This window comes from Taurulus bubalis, assembly GCF_910589615.1.
Source record: "Taurulus bubalis genome assembly, chromosome: 11".
Lineage (NCBI taxonomy): Eukaryota > Metazoa > Chordata > Actinopteri > Perciformes > Cottidae > Taurulus > Taurulus bubalis.
Window position 1 is genome coordinate 11,803,427 of NC_136599.1, and position 15,308 is coordinate 11,818,734.

At 40.3% G+C, this 15,308-nt stretch overlaps 1 protein-coding gene across 1 annotated transcript; it reads right to left on the minus strand.

The window, feature by feature from the left end:
* Positions 1-10,519: 10,519 nt before the first annotated feature.
* LOC306743987 (Ig-like V-type domain-containing protein FAM187A) lies at positions 10,520-15,085 on the minus strand (the record flags this gene model as incomplete). Its single annotated transcript, XM_079226546.1, has 5 exons — positions 10,520-10,746; positions 12,025-12,251; positions 12,872-13,219; positions 13,691-13,968; positions 14,888-15,085. The coding sequence occupies 5 exons, from the start codon at positions 15,083-15,085 to the stop codon at positions 10,520-10,522; spliced, it is 1,278 nt and encodes a 425-aa protein (XP_079082672.1).
* Between the last annotated feature and the right edge of the window lie 223 nt (positions 15,086-15,308).

Here is a 15,308-nt window from a genome sequence, read left to right on the forward strand (position 1 = left end):
AAAGAAAAGCTCCTTCAGATAAGCTTAGAGGAAGATTCGTTATCACTCCAGGGCAATAAGAAAGTCCATGACATTTATTGTCTCTGTGGAGGATTTAGTTGACACTGGCCTGTTGGAAGACATATTTTTAATTCCAGCACCTTATCACGCATGTATGAATAGGGTTTCACATATCACACACAGGACTTAACCTTTAAAGCCCCGAATGGACCTATATAGGTCCTTTTTTAAAATTTTAATTAAACTGTGTAAAACATTACAATAATCATGAACAAATATATTGATGCTACACATCAAATTAAACGAGAGAACCTGGGCTACAATAATTAGTCAGCCATTTCAACACAACTCAAGCACCAACTAAAATAATTATTAAAATAAAATAGTTATAATTTTGTCACGAGTCAGCCCACTCTGCATGTTTCCGGAACTAGCAGCCCGTAGCTTGGTGCTATCAGAAAAAGAAAAGAAGAAAAAATCACAGCAACATAAATCGCTGAGTCAGCACATTTTGAAATTTTATTTTTTTTTTGTTGAAAAAATGCATTTCCCCCAGTAAATCCACACTGATACAAGTTTATTTAACACCATAAGTTATATGAAAGTGAAATATAAGGTTTTCTACATGAAAAAATTAAAATGTCACAGATGCGCGAAAATATGCGCAAATGTGCCGAAATGCAAATTTTGGAAACCTCGCCTGAATTCTCTCTGTACTTTACCCAATCTGACTTTGTTCTGCTTCACTTTTTCAAGTGAGTACATTGCAGAGAGACTGTTCACATATTGTGCTATGATTTGGGAGAGCTTCAGGGCTTGGTGAAGCATCATTTCAAGGAGATAATCATCCTGAAAGTGCTTTTTTCTATAGGCGGACCTGGAACTTCTATTTGTTCTGTGTTTCAATCTTTAATTACTCTTAGCCAGCAACATATATACTAATATTTACACATCTGACCAAAAGCTCGCAAGGGTTGCCTTTATTATAACACCAGAATTATTCAAATAGCCCTTGTGGTTGCAGAGATACACCCTTTTTAGTTTGGGTAGCCTATTTAGAGCTAAATCCTAAAAAATGCCTTGGGGATTTAAAGGTCCTCATTTTCGTATTTTTACTTTTTTTTAATTGCCATCCATATAAGCAGGTCAGTTTAAAACAACAACACATTTCACTTTGAATTGTTGTCCAAAGTGTCAAGACCAAAAATAAAATAAATAAATACAAATAAACTGAGCTAGTAAAGGATACATGTAAGTGTAAACAGCTGTATTATAGTCTTGACTTGTTTGATATCATTATATCAGTTGTGTGCCTCCAACACTCAAGACACAGGGTCATAAATATGCAAACAAAACACGGTTCCATCGTATCTTGATCTGAATTTAATTCAGAATCTCTCTCTCTTCCCCCTCCAGCGAGGTGGGAGAGTCGCATTTATTGCAATACAACTTTGAAAGACAGATGGTTCATCTTGGACCTTATATGAGAACATATTGTAGGTACTCATCAACATCAGAAGTGTGGGAATTAGATTAATTTGTCGAGAGCGTAAACATGAAGGGCACGCCGCCCACAGCCGCCCACCCAGCCAAACCCAGCCGACAAAACGCCACTAAAAGAAGAGTTGAGAGAGAGGAGAGCCGAGACAGAAGCTAAGCTAACAGCTTTCAACCATGAGGCAGGTGTTTAAGATCGAGAGTGTTGTTGAGTTATCTAGAAGTTACATCTTTCAATACCATGATTTTTCTCCTCAATCAGGATGTTTTTGTTAAACCTAGCTAAGTGTTTTTTGTTTGAATTCCCAACATTAACCACATGGTTACTGCGACCGCAGTGGGGTATCATAGCTGGACATGTTGTTTTACAAAGGGACATTCAGGGTCCTGATATTACTCCTCAGTACTCCTCAGAGTTGAGATGAAAACATTTTGTCATGCCTGGTGGCGTAATGCACCCAAAGTGAAAGCTCTGAGCCATTGCAGTGCGGACTGCACACGCAAGCAAACGGCATCCACCTCCAAGCAATTCTAATAATGGGGTGCCATTCATTTGCCTGCGCCGCCCTCACTGCAATGACATACGGCCGGCCATAAAAACGACAAAGCCTCACTCTAAGCAGGACCTTGCTGAGCGAAATGGAAGAAAAACATAAATAGCAATACCGTCATAGCTTTGTATGCATGCAATAAATATATATCTGGATATAAAGAAAAATGCTTATAATAATCATCTGCTTATTGTGATCAATTTGACCCAGGCAGTTGTGATATCAATAGTGGTTTACGTAGTAAATGCATGTTAATATTGCAAATCCTTGCAACATTGTGTTGATTATTTTCAAATGAATAATGTGAAACATTTTTGTATCACACAGAAGTCATTGGCAGGTCAGAATCGTTGTTGGCTGTGCATTATAGTTTTGTCTGGTTTTGCCTCATACATTCTGGGATAATGAGAAAAAAAACAGGTTTAAAAAAAATTGTTTTGAAACCATGACTTACTACGTAATTCAACCTCTCCAACCCTCAAGCAGTCATTTACTGCTTCATGCAGTAAAACACTTCTTATTACCCACTTGTATTGGTTTTTGTATTTTGGACATTTATTCGAATATGGTCACTTTTCCCTTGTGAGGTGTGTCTAATATCTAATCCGTTGTTAAGATCTCAGATCTGCTGCTCTAGGTATGAAGTCAGGCAGCAATTACCTCTCAGGGCTGCGAGGCTTCACCTTCCTGCCCTGTCCCCCTCGGTTGTTGCAAACAAACACTGTGTTATTTTCCCAGCAGAAACTGATTACCATGTTCCACTGCAGAGGATCAGGAAGGTATAATGGTGGCAATTAAATCCACTCTTCTTTCCCTTGTGTTAAACGATGGTCGGTCAACAGAAAACAATTACTTGACATTCACATGGGAGCACTGGTGAAGACATAATGCTTCTGCAACACCAGCCATGCTGCTCCAACATTGATCAACTGTATTATTCAGAGACGTTTTACGATGTTGTGAAGATTACATGAAACAAAGTGTTGAGATATTTAGCCGGTTAGAATTATTTGCTCCAGAACAGAATAGTGGATGGAAATGTTGTTTATTTAGCTAAAGGTGTTATCTTGTAGGTCTGAATGATTGGATATTGTTGCTCTCTGTTAAAGCGTGATCAGAAGCCACATCACAGCTTGTAATCTTGAGAAACTAGCAAAGGTAGGCTAGATCCCAGTGTTGCCAACTCTTTTCTCATGAAAAAAGCTAGCAGCACTTGCTTCAAAGGTTCTCACAATACTAACATCTTTCGAGCTAACATTTTATGGAAGACTCACAATGAGTGTACAGTAAATTCATTTAAATCAAAAATAAAACAAACAATACACTACTGTAAACACAGAAAAACACAATTGTGCGCAAGTGGGCTTATGGATCCTGCCGTCTGTTGGGGTCTGGCCACAGGATCTCATCAACATCACAAGCAATGTCTCCTCTTGCTAAGCATCGGGGAAAATATTTCCTTGTGTGGCAAATCCATCCCTGGATTGACCTCACCTCGATGTCTCCGAAGAGGCAGAAGAGGCATACGAGCATGTGGTTGGCGGTCATATACGCGCCATCTCCAAGCGGAAAAGAATTCCTCTATAGGATTTAGAAATGGCGAGTAAGGGGGCAAGCACAGAACTTCAAATTGATCATGGTTGGTGAAGCAGTTCTGGACCAGAGCAGCTTATGGAAACTAACATTATCACAGACAACAACAAACCTGGGCTGCTCTGCTCCATCCTGTACAACTGCATCATGAAGTGCATCTAGAAATGTGATTATGTGTTGCGCATTATAGGGACCCAGTGTGGCATGATGGTGCAGTAGCCCTCGAAGACTTATGGCAGCACATAATGTGATGTTTCCCCCGCGCTGCCCCGGGACGTGCAAAATTGCCCTTTGGCCAATTATATTACGTCCCCATCGTCTGTTTTTGCTAAGGTTGAATCCAGCCTCGTCAATGTAAATACATTCATGCGGCTGGGCAGCTCCATCCATGTCCAAGATTCTCTGAAACAAAAAATACACATTGTGGATGGCTTTACTCAAAGCACACACTTACACTACTACATATACAGAACCGACCCACACCACCACACAGGTACCTGAATGTATGTGGTACTAACCCAGTGGTACATCTTCATCTGTTACTGGACTGCACCCATTCTTTATTGAATATGTAAAGGACTGAAACACTTACCTGTACATATTCAAGTTGACGTTCTTTGACCCGGACGCCATTCCTCTCAAATGGGACCCTGTACAGTTGCTTCATGGTCATGTTGTGCTTTACCAAGATCCGTCTGATAGTTGTAATGCTTACTCGATTTATGTTGTTGAATACTTGCCCCCAAGTATTTGCTGCTGTAGCTTGTGGAGACGAATTGCATTGTTTGCTCTGACTAGGTTCACTATGGCAAGTTCCTGCTGTTGGGTGAACAGGCGTTGGCGTCCACCCCCAGTAGGTCTTCTAACCATTCTGTAGAAAAATGCAACCACAAATTGTTCTGGTTTGCTTCTTTTTTACAGTACTGAGTATACTGAACTTTACTGTATTTACCATACACAGTACTGAAACCTCTCAACACGGTATTAAGGTATGTTTCACAAAACTACCACTTTCGTTGAAAAAGGAGCATTAGCCACCCTGGAATACAATACATGTGATACAGAAACGTGATATGGTACAGTACTGTAAATACTCTAGATACAGTCTGAGTAGAGTAGAGAGTTGAAGACATACCTGTTTGCCAGTCGGAATGTCCTTATTATGGATGAAACTGTGAAGCGACTTAGATTAGGATGGACTCTGCCCAGCTTCCCTCATAGTCAGGCCATGGTTTATGACATGGTCCACCAAAGTTGCTCTTATGTCATCCGAAATAATGGTCCTTGCGTGACCTCTTTGCCCACGTCCTCCTCTCTCTCTCTGTCCTCCTCTTCCTCTTCCTTTGCCTCTAGCTCTCCCTGCCTCCATGCTTGCAAAGTTGTCAAAATGGCTTAACTGAGGCCTTTTTGTAGCAGGCTGATTGTTGTTCAGTTGTGTAAGTAAGTGTTTTCAAGTGTGTGTCTATGTCTTTTCAATTAACCAATGTGTGTTGTATTTTGAATAGATGTGTTTTCCCAATGGTACCCTGAGATTTCATTTTTGAACTAAGTGTCTTATATATGAAATAGTGTGTAGTGTCTAGGATCAAGTGTGTTGCAGAAAGGAGCAAGTGTGTTACAGAATTGCAACTAAAGTGCAAAGCAGCTCTTTTGTTTAAGGTATGGTTACACTTTGTTTAAGGTATAGTAACAACAACTTCAAGTTATGTTACTTTGGTTTAAGCATGTGTCTATAGTGTTCAAGCAACGGACAAAAACTGTAAGAGACACAGTAAGGACACAAAAACAACATTACTTATTGCAACTTATAACCGGATTTTCTTTTCTTATTTAACACTCAACAATTGGAACCACACACATACACAAACATCAGAGAGAGTGGCATTCACTGCTATCTATTGAATGCAGTAAATCACTTGCATGTGATATTTGTTTTGTTTTGTCTGTGTGTGTGTGTGTGTGTGTGTGTGTGTGTGTGTGTGTGTGTGTGTGTGTGCATGTCAACCATGTTAAGAGCCAAGTGGAGGCACTATAAATGTTCAGGATTGTATCTTTAGCATCTCAAATGGCTACGTACGGGCTATGAGATAAAATACTGCATATATGTATTATCACCTAATGCCGCAAGTCCTCAAAGGACAGGTGCATGTGTAATACTGTCACAACAGCAAAAGTGAAAAATAGTGTACAATGCACCATGGGAAATCTAGCAGCACTGCACTCTGTCACACTCTGTGACTGTGAGGATACAGCATGCTCTCTTTAGAAGCATGTTCCCACCAAACAAGCAGAGGAAATCTTCTCAATGAGGGATCCACATATCGGCTTGGAATTCTTAAATTCTTTGTTGTGATAATCACATCTCTTCTTCGTGTTTATTTAAAAAATAATAGTTATATCAATTCATTGTATTAACTTCCCCCTCAATGTCTCCCTATCTACGGAAACCTGATCGCCGTGCACTTTATTATAACAGATGGCAAGATTCACAGCCTTCCATAAAAAACAAACAAATAGCAAGAGTATTAGATTGATGTGGCAAATAATTGTTGGACAGCAATAAAGCAGCTCCATAAACCTGAGCAAAAACTTCACATCCTCATGGGGAGCCGGGCAGAATGCTCCATGTTGATGCATCTGAATACGACTCTATTCTATTAAAAACGCTGCACTACTGGAGAAGAGGTTAGGGTGGTTGATCGGATGCACATGAGCGATCACTGTCCACATCCCGTCCCATATCAACAAAGGTGGAAAAAAAAACGTTACCACAATCTTTCCCTTGCATTACATTTAACGTCATTTTGGAAGGCACTGACAACACCTGCTTCTAATGTTCATCATCACCATCATTCCCATCGATGGATTGCAGTTGTCATTGGGAGCATAGATTTGAGGTGGTAGGGCCCTACTCTACCTCCTAATTGGCTCAGGTGGGCGTTATCATTGGTAAAGCAGGCAGTTTATATAAATATAAAGCTTCCCCAATTTCACCCAAAATCCTCCACAGTTCTGTAATTATTTCCTCAGGACAAATTGGAAGTTCTCCCTGCTAACTGAGATACACCACAGAGGGCTACAATGAGTGTATTCACATTTTTGGCAATTACATCAAGGTGGCAGCAAATGATAAATAACTGAAATTATTTCTCATTGATCTGATGGAGCAGCAAAGCAGCGGGCAGGTATCGTTGGTGCAGAAAGCATTAAATATGCTGTCTGTTTTCCTGAGGAAAAACAAGGTTAAGACACTTGTCTCTGTTCATTTATCATCCTGCAGACATCCGGCATGCTACATTGTTGGCCTGGATGCACTAACAAGTTGATTAATGGCTGTGGTGTGTGGTCCAGATTTGTCTTCTTCGCCTTCTATCCATCCTCCGTCTGCCATTTACAATCACCTCAATATAAAGAAAATGCACCTTACAGGAGCAAGTAAAGCAGTGTGGTGCTGCTGAGGGAGAGGGCGGGGTCTCGTTCACCTCCAACACAAATGAGCAGTTATGTTTTTACACAGGATTTGATTCGAGTTTGGTTGCTTTCTACTGTTTGCTCAAGGACATGTGGTGAGACAAGACCCATTATATGCAATATTATGAGCAATAAATAATCTGTTTATATAAAGCATAACAGCCTATTCTGTGCTAAATGTATCTTCATCTAGAGTGCAGCATCTCCCATTTATAGAAGTTTGTGTTTAAATCTCTGCACATACGCAATTAATGTTAGCATTCTTGTCACATTGTTGGTGATTGAAATTTAGTTGGAAGTACAGTAACATTTTTTTTATGATAAGTGTTCTGTCGCTATTTGTCTGTCTACAACAGCACACCTATTTAGAAAAAAACATTGAGATGATTCACACTCATATCATTGCCATGTCACTGTGACTCCCTGAGGTTCCCTTGGAGCTCGTCTAATAAGGCATACATTTAAAATCTTATACTTGAGATTGTAACGCCTGATGGGGCGTGATGGGTTTTAAACCAGTTTAACCTCAACCTTTTATTTTTACATGTCCAAAATAACATTTATTTTTACAATCAACACCCGAAACGATGAAGGCACCCGCAAATGACAAGGCAGCACAAAATGCAAACCACACGCCGGGGCCTCACTTCCACCTCTCAACCCAAACTTATCCTTTTTGGCCCTTACTCTCCCTCATGGTGAAGTCCTAACACTGACACTAGGAAAGGTTTTAATTACTTCCACCATGCTCTCAAAGTCATTTTTCATATGAGTAAGTTAACGGAGCGAACCATTTAAACAAATGATATATGGTAAATGGTAAAAAGTGATATGACAGCTCTGAATAAAGAAAATAAGTGGATATATCAACATATTCTGTTCGCTCTAAAAAAAGGTGAACATGGCTCAACTTCTGCTGCAACACAAGTTCATCCGCCCACTCAGATACGTTCAAGCACACATCCTGATGGATTGCTTTATGTCATATATGCTGTATTTCTACTGTTTGCACACATTATGTGTGCAAACTGGCTCCTTTGACAACTTACCTGGTTCAAGGGCGAAGGTCAGATGTTACATTATTATTATATTATATATTAGCATACATAGTGAAGGAAATAATGTCGTTATTTTGTAGCTGTTTCCTTTGTGTGAGGTTAGCTTGCACAAAACTCAGCTGAACAGTTTTAGTAATTAAATAAAATGCAGAAAGAATAAAAGAGGATCGGAGGGAAAGAAAGAAAAATCAATCTTCCCTGATGTGATACAGACAATCGTTGCATGTTGCCATGACAATGAAGTTGAGGGAGACATGCAGTATATCGTTGCTGTCGGGCGAGAACAACGTATGCCAATTTATTATTGATTTTCAAAATAATTGAACACTAGGTTGTCAATGTTGGGTCTTTATATATGTTATTGCATGTGTCATATTACATTTTTACCAAAATCCATTGGAGTTTTGTTACCAGAAAATGCAGAGATCATCATCCCACACCTAATGAATCCTCTATAGACTGCAATTCATTGCAACTGTGGGGAACACCACCTCAGACGATGTCGTCACTGTTTACCTTCAGCTCCTGAACTCGACTTTGGACAGCACAGCTTTGGGAGTCATCCTTCTGAGCACCGCCACCGGGGAGCCGAGGTGAAGTTACGCCTATCACCATAAACTGACAGTGTCCAGCATTGTTTTGTATTCAGGACTACTAAACCGTTAACATCTCTGATAATGTTTCATTTGGTCTGTTTTATGACATCAGGCCACCTGGAGTTGCTAAAGTGTGTCTCTAAGACGATGAAGAAGTGAGGCAGTCGAATCCAATACGTTCTCTATTTGCTCTCTTTTTCCTTTTCACTTTTCATGTAGTTCATACAGTTCACATTTACATGTCTAAAATGTATTTAGTTTTTCCCCTAAACATGCATTACCTCATCAGTTTTGGAACAAACTTGTTCCTAATATTATCTGTCATAAAGTCAGCTGTATAAATGATTGACAACATGTAATACACTTCAGCAATATTGTATTGTATGAATTATTGTGTTTTCTGAGATTGCACATTGTATTACCCTTTGTAAATAACCGGTAACATGCTGGTATACACCATAGAATTATCATAAAGCCCAGCTATTCTACTTTAACAATGTAATCCAATATACAGTAAAATACCGGTAAAATAAATTACAGTAGCTGCACTGTCAAATAACAGTAAATTACAAGCATCTCAGCTGCCAGTATGTTACCGTTATTTTACGGGGAAATTTGTTAGAGTCTAACTATACCCATATGCATTGGTTTAATGCAAGTTGTATGTGGATTTAGTTAATTGATTCAGAGAGGCGGAGGCAGAAAAATGGAGAGAGGATGGTGAGATGAAAGAAAGAGGATTGAGGGGGAGCGGAGTGGAGACCACAGCTGTGGAGGTACAAGTGTCTCTGTGTTCATCGCTCTGGCTCTCAGGGTGGAGAGAAGTCTTAATGAGGACACATATGATGCCCCTTCTGTCTAACAGCAAGAACCCAGATTTTTTGTCTCTGATTCTGTTCATCGCTCCACCTCTATCCATTGCAGCGCAAAATTATTCATGACACGTCAACACCTGCAGGTGCTACACAACTCCAGTCAAATCATTACGAATAAGTTGAGTCTGCTTTTTAATCAAGCTGCATTGCTCTATTCTATTCTTCCGTCATCAATAATTCAAAAGACAAAAACAAGTGTTTTTTCCACACAAATTATTTTCTATCTGAAAGTGAAATATGTAAGACAAGAAAATCCATGTATAATGATATACATAGAAAAAAACTAAAGAGCTAAACAAAGTCTCAGTCAGAGATAACTGGTGCCATTACACAGTTTATCAACTGTCAGTTCAGGTTTTCTTCCAAAGGCTTTGTGCATTATTCCATAAAATGGACCAACTTCTGTCGATGAGGAATAGAAAAACATAATTTCAGAAAAAAAGCAACACTGTTGCTGCGGTAAGAGAGGCAGGCAGAACATGACTCATTCTGTGAAGTAAATATCTTTATTTTACCACTGAATGCACTCTCAATGCCTACTGTTTGTTTCTAACCAAACAGCTGCTCATATTTAAATATTGTACTCGAGAACTGCATTGCATCTGACATTATGTGATAATGAAGGATACGTAGAAATACTTTAGTTTGTAACATTTCGGCTTCTTTTATCATCACTAATGTTTTAGTTTGCAGGCAGGTGTCCTTCACCTGCATATTACTGACAATACAGTAAACCTGCCTTAATAAGGGTTATTGAGGGTATGTATGGTTTCAGTTTAAATAAGTGAATTTAATGACGTTCCCTTAAAATGTAAAATCTTCCAACTTTCACCGTATTGGAACATTGACGAAGACAAGCTTACAGCATTTATTTAACTTTAATCCTCATGTGTTTCTCGGGTGTCTCTGAGGTGTCTGACTCCAGCTCTGCCGAACACCAGCAGGCAAAATACAGCTGTCATGACAACATATGCTCTAAACACAGTCCTGAGAGCTATCCAGAAGTCAGGATGTGAAATCACTGACTGTCGCCTCCCAAAATGTGCGTAGACCAGCAGACGTATCTCAGCAGCCCGGTGACCCTGCAGCCAGCAGTAGTAGACACCTAATTAACAAAAAATGGTATCTTAGTTAAATGAAACAACAACAAAAAATCCTATGTAATAACTTGTCACATCATTTTTAAATGAGAGAAACAGGCAATCAAAGTGGGGCATTAATGTCAGGCAGATGCAGACTGTAACAACTACACATACTAGATGATTGACGTGGTGCAAAGGGAATGCTTTATATATACTGGAACTAGCGCGGTGATGAAAGACAGCTGTGCAGCCAAGGCTGAGGAGGGAAACTCAACAGTGACTCCTTATGGGCAGGTAAGGAATACGACTTTAGAACCAAGAACAAACACTGTGAGAAGAGGGTGCCATTTTGTGCCAAAGGGGTATAGTTTGACTGCATCAAAATGTATCGTACAAAGTAGCTTGAAGGGAAAGTAAACAAAACACCACTTAATACCACAATTAAGCAATAAGGTACGAGAGGCAGTACTGTGTCGTGCAATAATGTACTGTGTTGTAAGGGTGTTGTTAGGCAAACCCTCCCTTTCAGCACAAAATAGTTGTAGCCACCAAACGATGTGTATCGCATTTCAGCGATACACAACGACTGGCCGGTTGAAAGCAGGGTGGAGGATAACACTCAGCCACCGATGTAAAGAAGTGCTCTCGCTGCTTATGTCTTTTCTCCGTCATTTTTCTCCTCCATGATGTTTAGAGAACTTGCCTCGCGTCGGGAAATTACCAACGTAATTATCTCTCACTGGAAATTATCACGATTTTGTGATCAAACCCTTTTCATTCCCCATCTTTAGGTTAGGGAGGAAGTGACGTGTGTGTTGTCGTTCGTTAAGCTAGTGTGGGGGATGCTAAGTGAGCTTGTTAGCTGTTCCGTTTGAGCTAATGTTACTGTTAGCGAAGAGCCCCGTTGCAATACTGTGAACACTCAAGCAATAAACCTGCAAGTTAAGGAAACCAACGTCTGCGAGTCGTTACTGCGGATGTTACAATATCAAAGTTTACACGAAACATGTTTGGTAACTGTCAAGCTTGAAATGACAACTAACGGTCGCGCAATTTAAATCTACCTGTTATTTTAAGTGCACACTGATATGGAACGCTCTAAATGTAAACAGGCTGTACAGTACTTTATGGCTGAATAAACTACACCTCGTGACTCACTCTGAACCAATCAGAATGCTTGATTTGATCTACCCGTATTATAATAGAATATAAATAGAGTCAGATGAACACAAGTTTATCACATAACTTGTCTTGACTGAGTGACACAGGTGTGTTGCATTACAGTAATCAGTAGTTGATACCTGAGTCCTGAGTTTTTGCAGGTTGAAACATCAAGTGGTGTCCGGTGTCTATCAGCAGCCTGGGGGGCGTGGCGCTGAGGTCACGACCGGCCAAGTGTTCAGATCGGTAGATGGGTTCAACGCCTTTGTCCCAGGCCACGGCCATGTTAGGTCGTGCACCGGGACAGCCCAGTGTCAGGATACGGTCCGCAGGGTGGTTCATGTAGAACACTGGCAATGAGCCAGAACTACGGCACAGAAACAGAGATTATTTGCATCAGAGAGAGGTTTTAGTGCTCCTGTAATCTGTGAATACACAGAGTGAGTTCAACAGGAAAATCTCTACTTATTCATAATACATCATTCTTTTAAAGCAAATATTGACGTTAGAGTCTCAACAGGCGTTGGGTGGTGGATGTATCATGATTCACATTCTGTACCTAGCAGTAATCAACTTTGACATTGCCGGCAGTAAAAGTTGTCACTCCAATAAAACAAATGTTTTGACAGATTCATGGACCCCAGAGCATAATTCCTGTTAAATATTGGTGCCCAACTGATCTTTTATTAGGTACGATATATATGCAAACAACTCTTAGAAACAAGAAAAATTAAATAAAAATGGTTAGATGTATTTTACTGTGGGTAGTCATGTTTATTGACATTGTGAAAAATGGTTACCCTGTATGGTGTAATGCATTTGGCAGCTTTACACTTTCAGGCATAAATATGGCCTAATAAAATAATAACAGCATTGACTCTGGAACTTTGAAAATCCCAGTACCCTTAGATTGCAGCCATTTCCCTAAATAATATGTGGACACCTGTCTTATATGTGAACCTCTTATATAGTTTGCTACTTTCTTACTTGTATCCAAGAAATGCCATCAGAGCAAGGATTGTAGAGGATGGAGGAGCTTCAGTTTGACACGTTACTTGACAGCTTCTGACCTCCAGCCTAGCTACGCCACTGCTTTGCTTCAGTTGCCCAAACGCCTTGGGCACCGCCCCTGAGCCACAGGAAGTGACCGTCTGGTTTGCCCGTCTGTAGCGTGCATGCAGGTAGTGGGAGTGGACATGGCAGAGTCCCACACGAAACTGCTCTCCAGGTACTCCACAGCGATCGCAGACCGTCCAGGGCCTGAAGCTGGTGAAGACTCGGTACTGCGAATTAGTAGAGCTGAGTCTTTTCCTTACTTTCCTTTTCTTGCTCATACTTTCAGAAGGGAGCCTGGAAGGGTCAAATTTGAATTGTAATCACTTAAATCAGTGGTTCATCAGGAGTTTCTCATTCACCAAGATAAAAATAGGGCACACTTTTGGGGACATCTTCACTATAACATCTGCAAATTTGTGATCATTGGTTGTTCATAAGCCTCTGTTATCTCTGTCTTGCACCCATCTGTGAGATCATATGGGAGGTCAAATGTGAAACGGTTAAGAGTGAACGGAAACAAACATTGAACACGTCTCCTGTGTTTATGGGATGTATCCATAAGGTTTGCAGAAACACATAAGGGATGTCCAACCAGAATTGACATTGGGTGTTGATTCTTGCTCGATATAAGTCGATTTAACTTTTTTAGTAAATGAACACATTCATCATCATCAATGCCAAAAATTCGACAGCTTTCATATCAAATTTCCAATACGGTCACAGTCATTGACTACGCGTCCGTCTTGTCACCTGGGAATGAAGCTGATCGTATGTGCCTCCTGGATGTCCAGGTCGTACCCATAGAAGAAGTCTCTGTGAACGGAACCGCAGATATAGATGCCGGTATCATCGGGCCCCGCTCTGAAGATGAGCAGGCTGAAGAGACGGATGGAGAACCGACTCCGCAGCTCGCCGCTGTGAGGGACAACATTAGGGTCCAGCAGCATGTTGCCATGGTGATCAGTCAGGGCTCTAGTGTCCTTGGAACCGTCCAGATGTTTCCTAAAGAACCACACAACTGATTGGATCTGAAAAACACAGAGAACTTCATCATTACAATATATGTTGTTCAGGTGATCAATACAAGAAACTGAAATGAATTCAGCAGAAGCTGTGAATACAGTTCAAGACATTCTCTCTTTCGCCTCTTTTTTACCGAGCTCCATTTAACTGTTTGATTTCTTCCTCTGCATATTGGTCTGTCTTAAACAAATCCTACTTATCTGTAAAGCTGACGAGAGGCTGTGGATTGCAGCAGGAGAGTAGCTTTGGTTTACACGGCCGGAATCGTAGGAGGAAAAGAGGATAGGACATCGTTCCCTGCATTGTTATCTTATGCTAATTACATCAATATACTAGTTTCTAATTGGTATAACTCATTATACTTCTGAGGATCACATCCACCCTTTGTGTCTTATAGTAATAGGCAATGATATGTAGTATTGTCATTAAATACTGGACAAAATGTATGCAAAAAGAATGATTAGGTTGTTGATACATCTTTTGACTTGGAGTTCACCAAACTGATTCTTATTTGGATCCTTTCCTAGGACAGTACTCATTCTACAGACAACTGTGTTTTGAAACAATGATATCTGAACCAATCTAGATACAGATAGATACATACATAGATACACAGGCAGACTGTGCAGACAGTGCAGTTGCACTGGGACACATATGCTTGTGTTTGCTATATAAACCCTGAAAAAGGCAAACCAATATCTATCATAGTATTTTAATTTTTTAGTAAATCTGTAGCAAACTATAACAGAATTGTAAGCTTGTTCTACATAGATTCTATATAAGATGTAACAATATTTATCCTCAAACTGATAGCAAAGACTGAACTGTTTTACGGTTGCAATGACCCTTCCTATACACCCTTGAACATTAAAACACATCTACATGTTAAAGTAGACGTGTTTACTTTATGGTTAATCAAGTTACCTGTTGTGGTTTGCAGTAGCAGGGGATCTCCACTGTGACTCCTGCCAGGTAGGCGGCGTTGGTGAAGGTCAAGAAAGCAGGACAGGCTTTTCTAGCAAACACATCCTGCTTATCCTCAGGAGCCTCGTAGCTCCACACCTCAGGACTCAGAAGGAGAAAGAGTGGGAGGAGGATGGGAGAGGAAAGTGGAGAAGGCATTATAGGCTTCACAGAGGACGAAGAAAGTTCTCACTTCAGTAAAATCCGAACTGCGCAAACAAGTGTGATGGTTCTGACGTGTCATATCTGAAAAATAAAACTTGAACAAAGTTATTTTCAAACCACAACAGCTTTGATGGAATCTGATACAGACCAGCCCTATGTTGTCAACACAAACATTTTGAAGTCCAAGACCAGTCTCATAAAACAAAGATATTCCCTT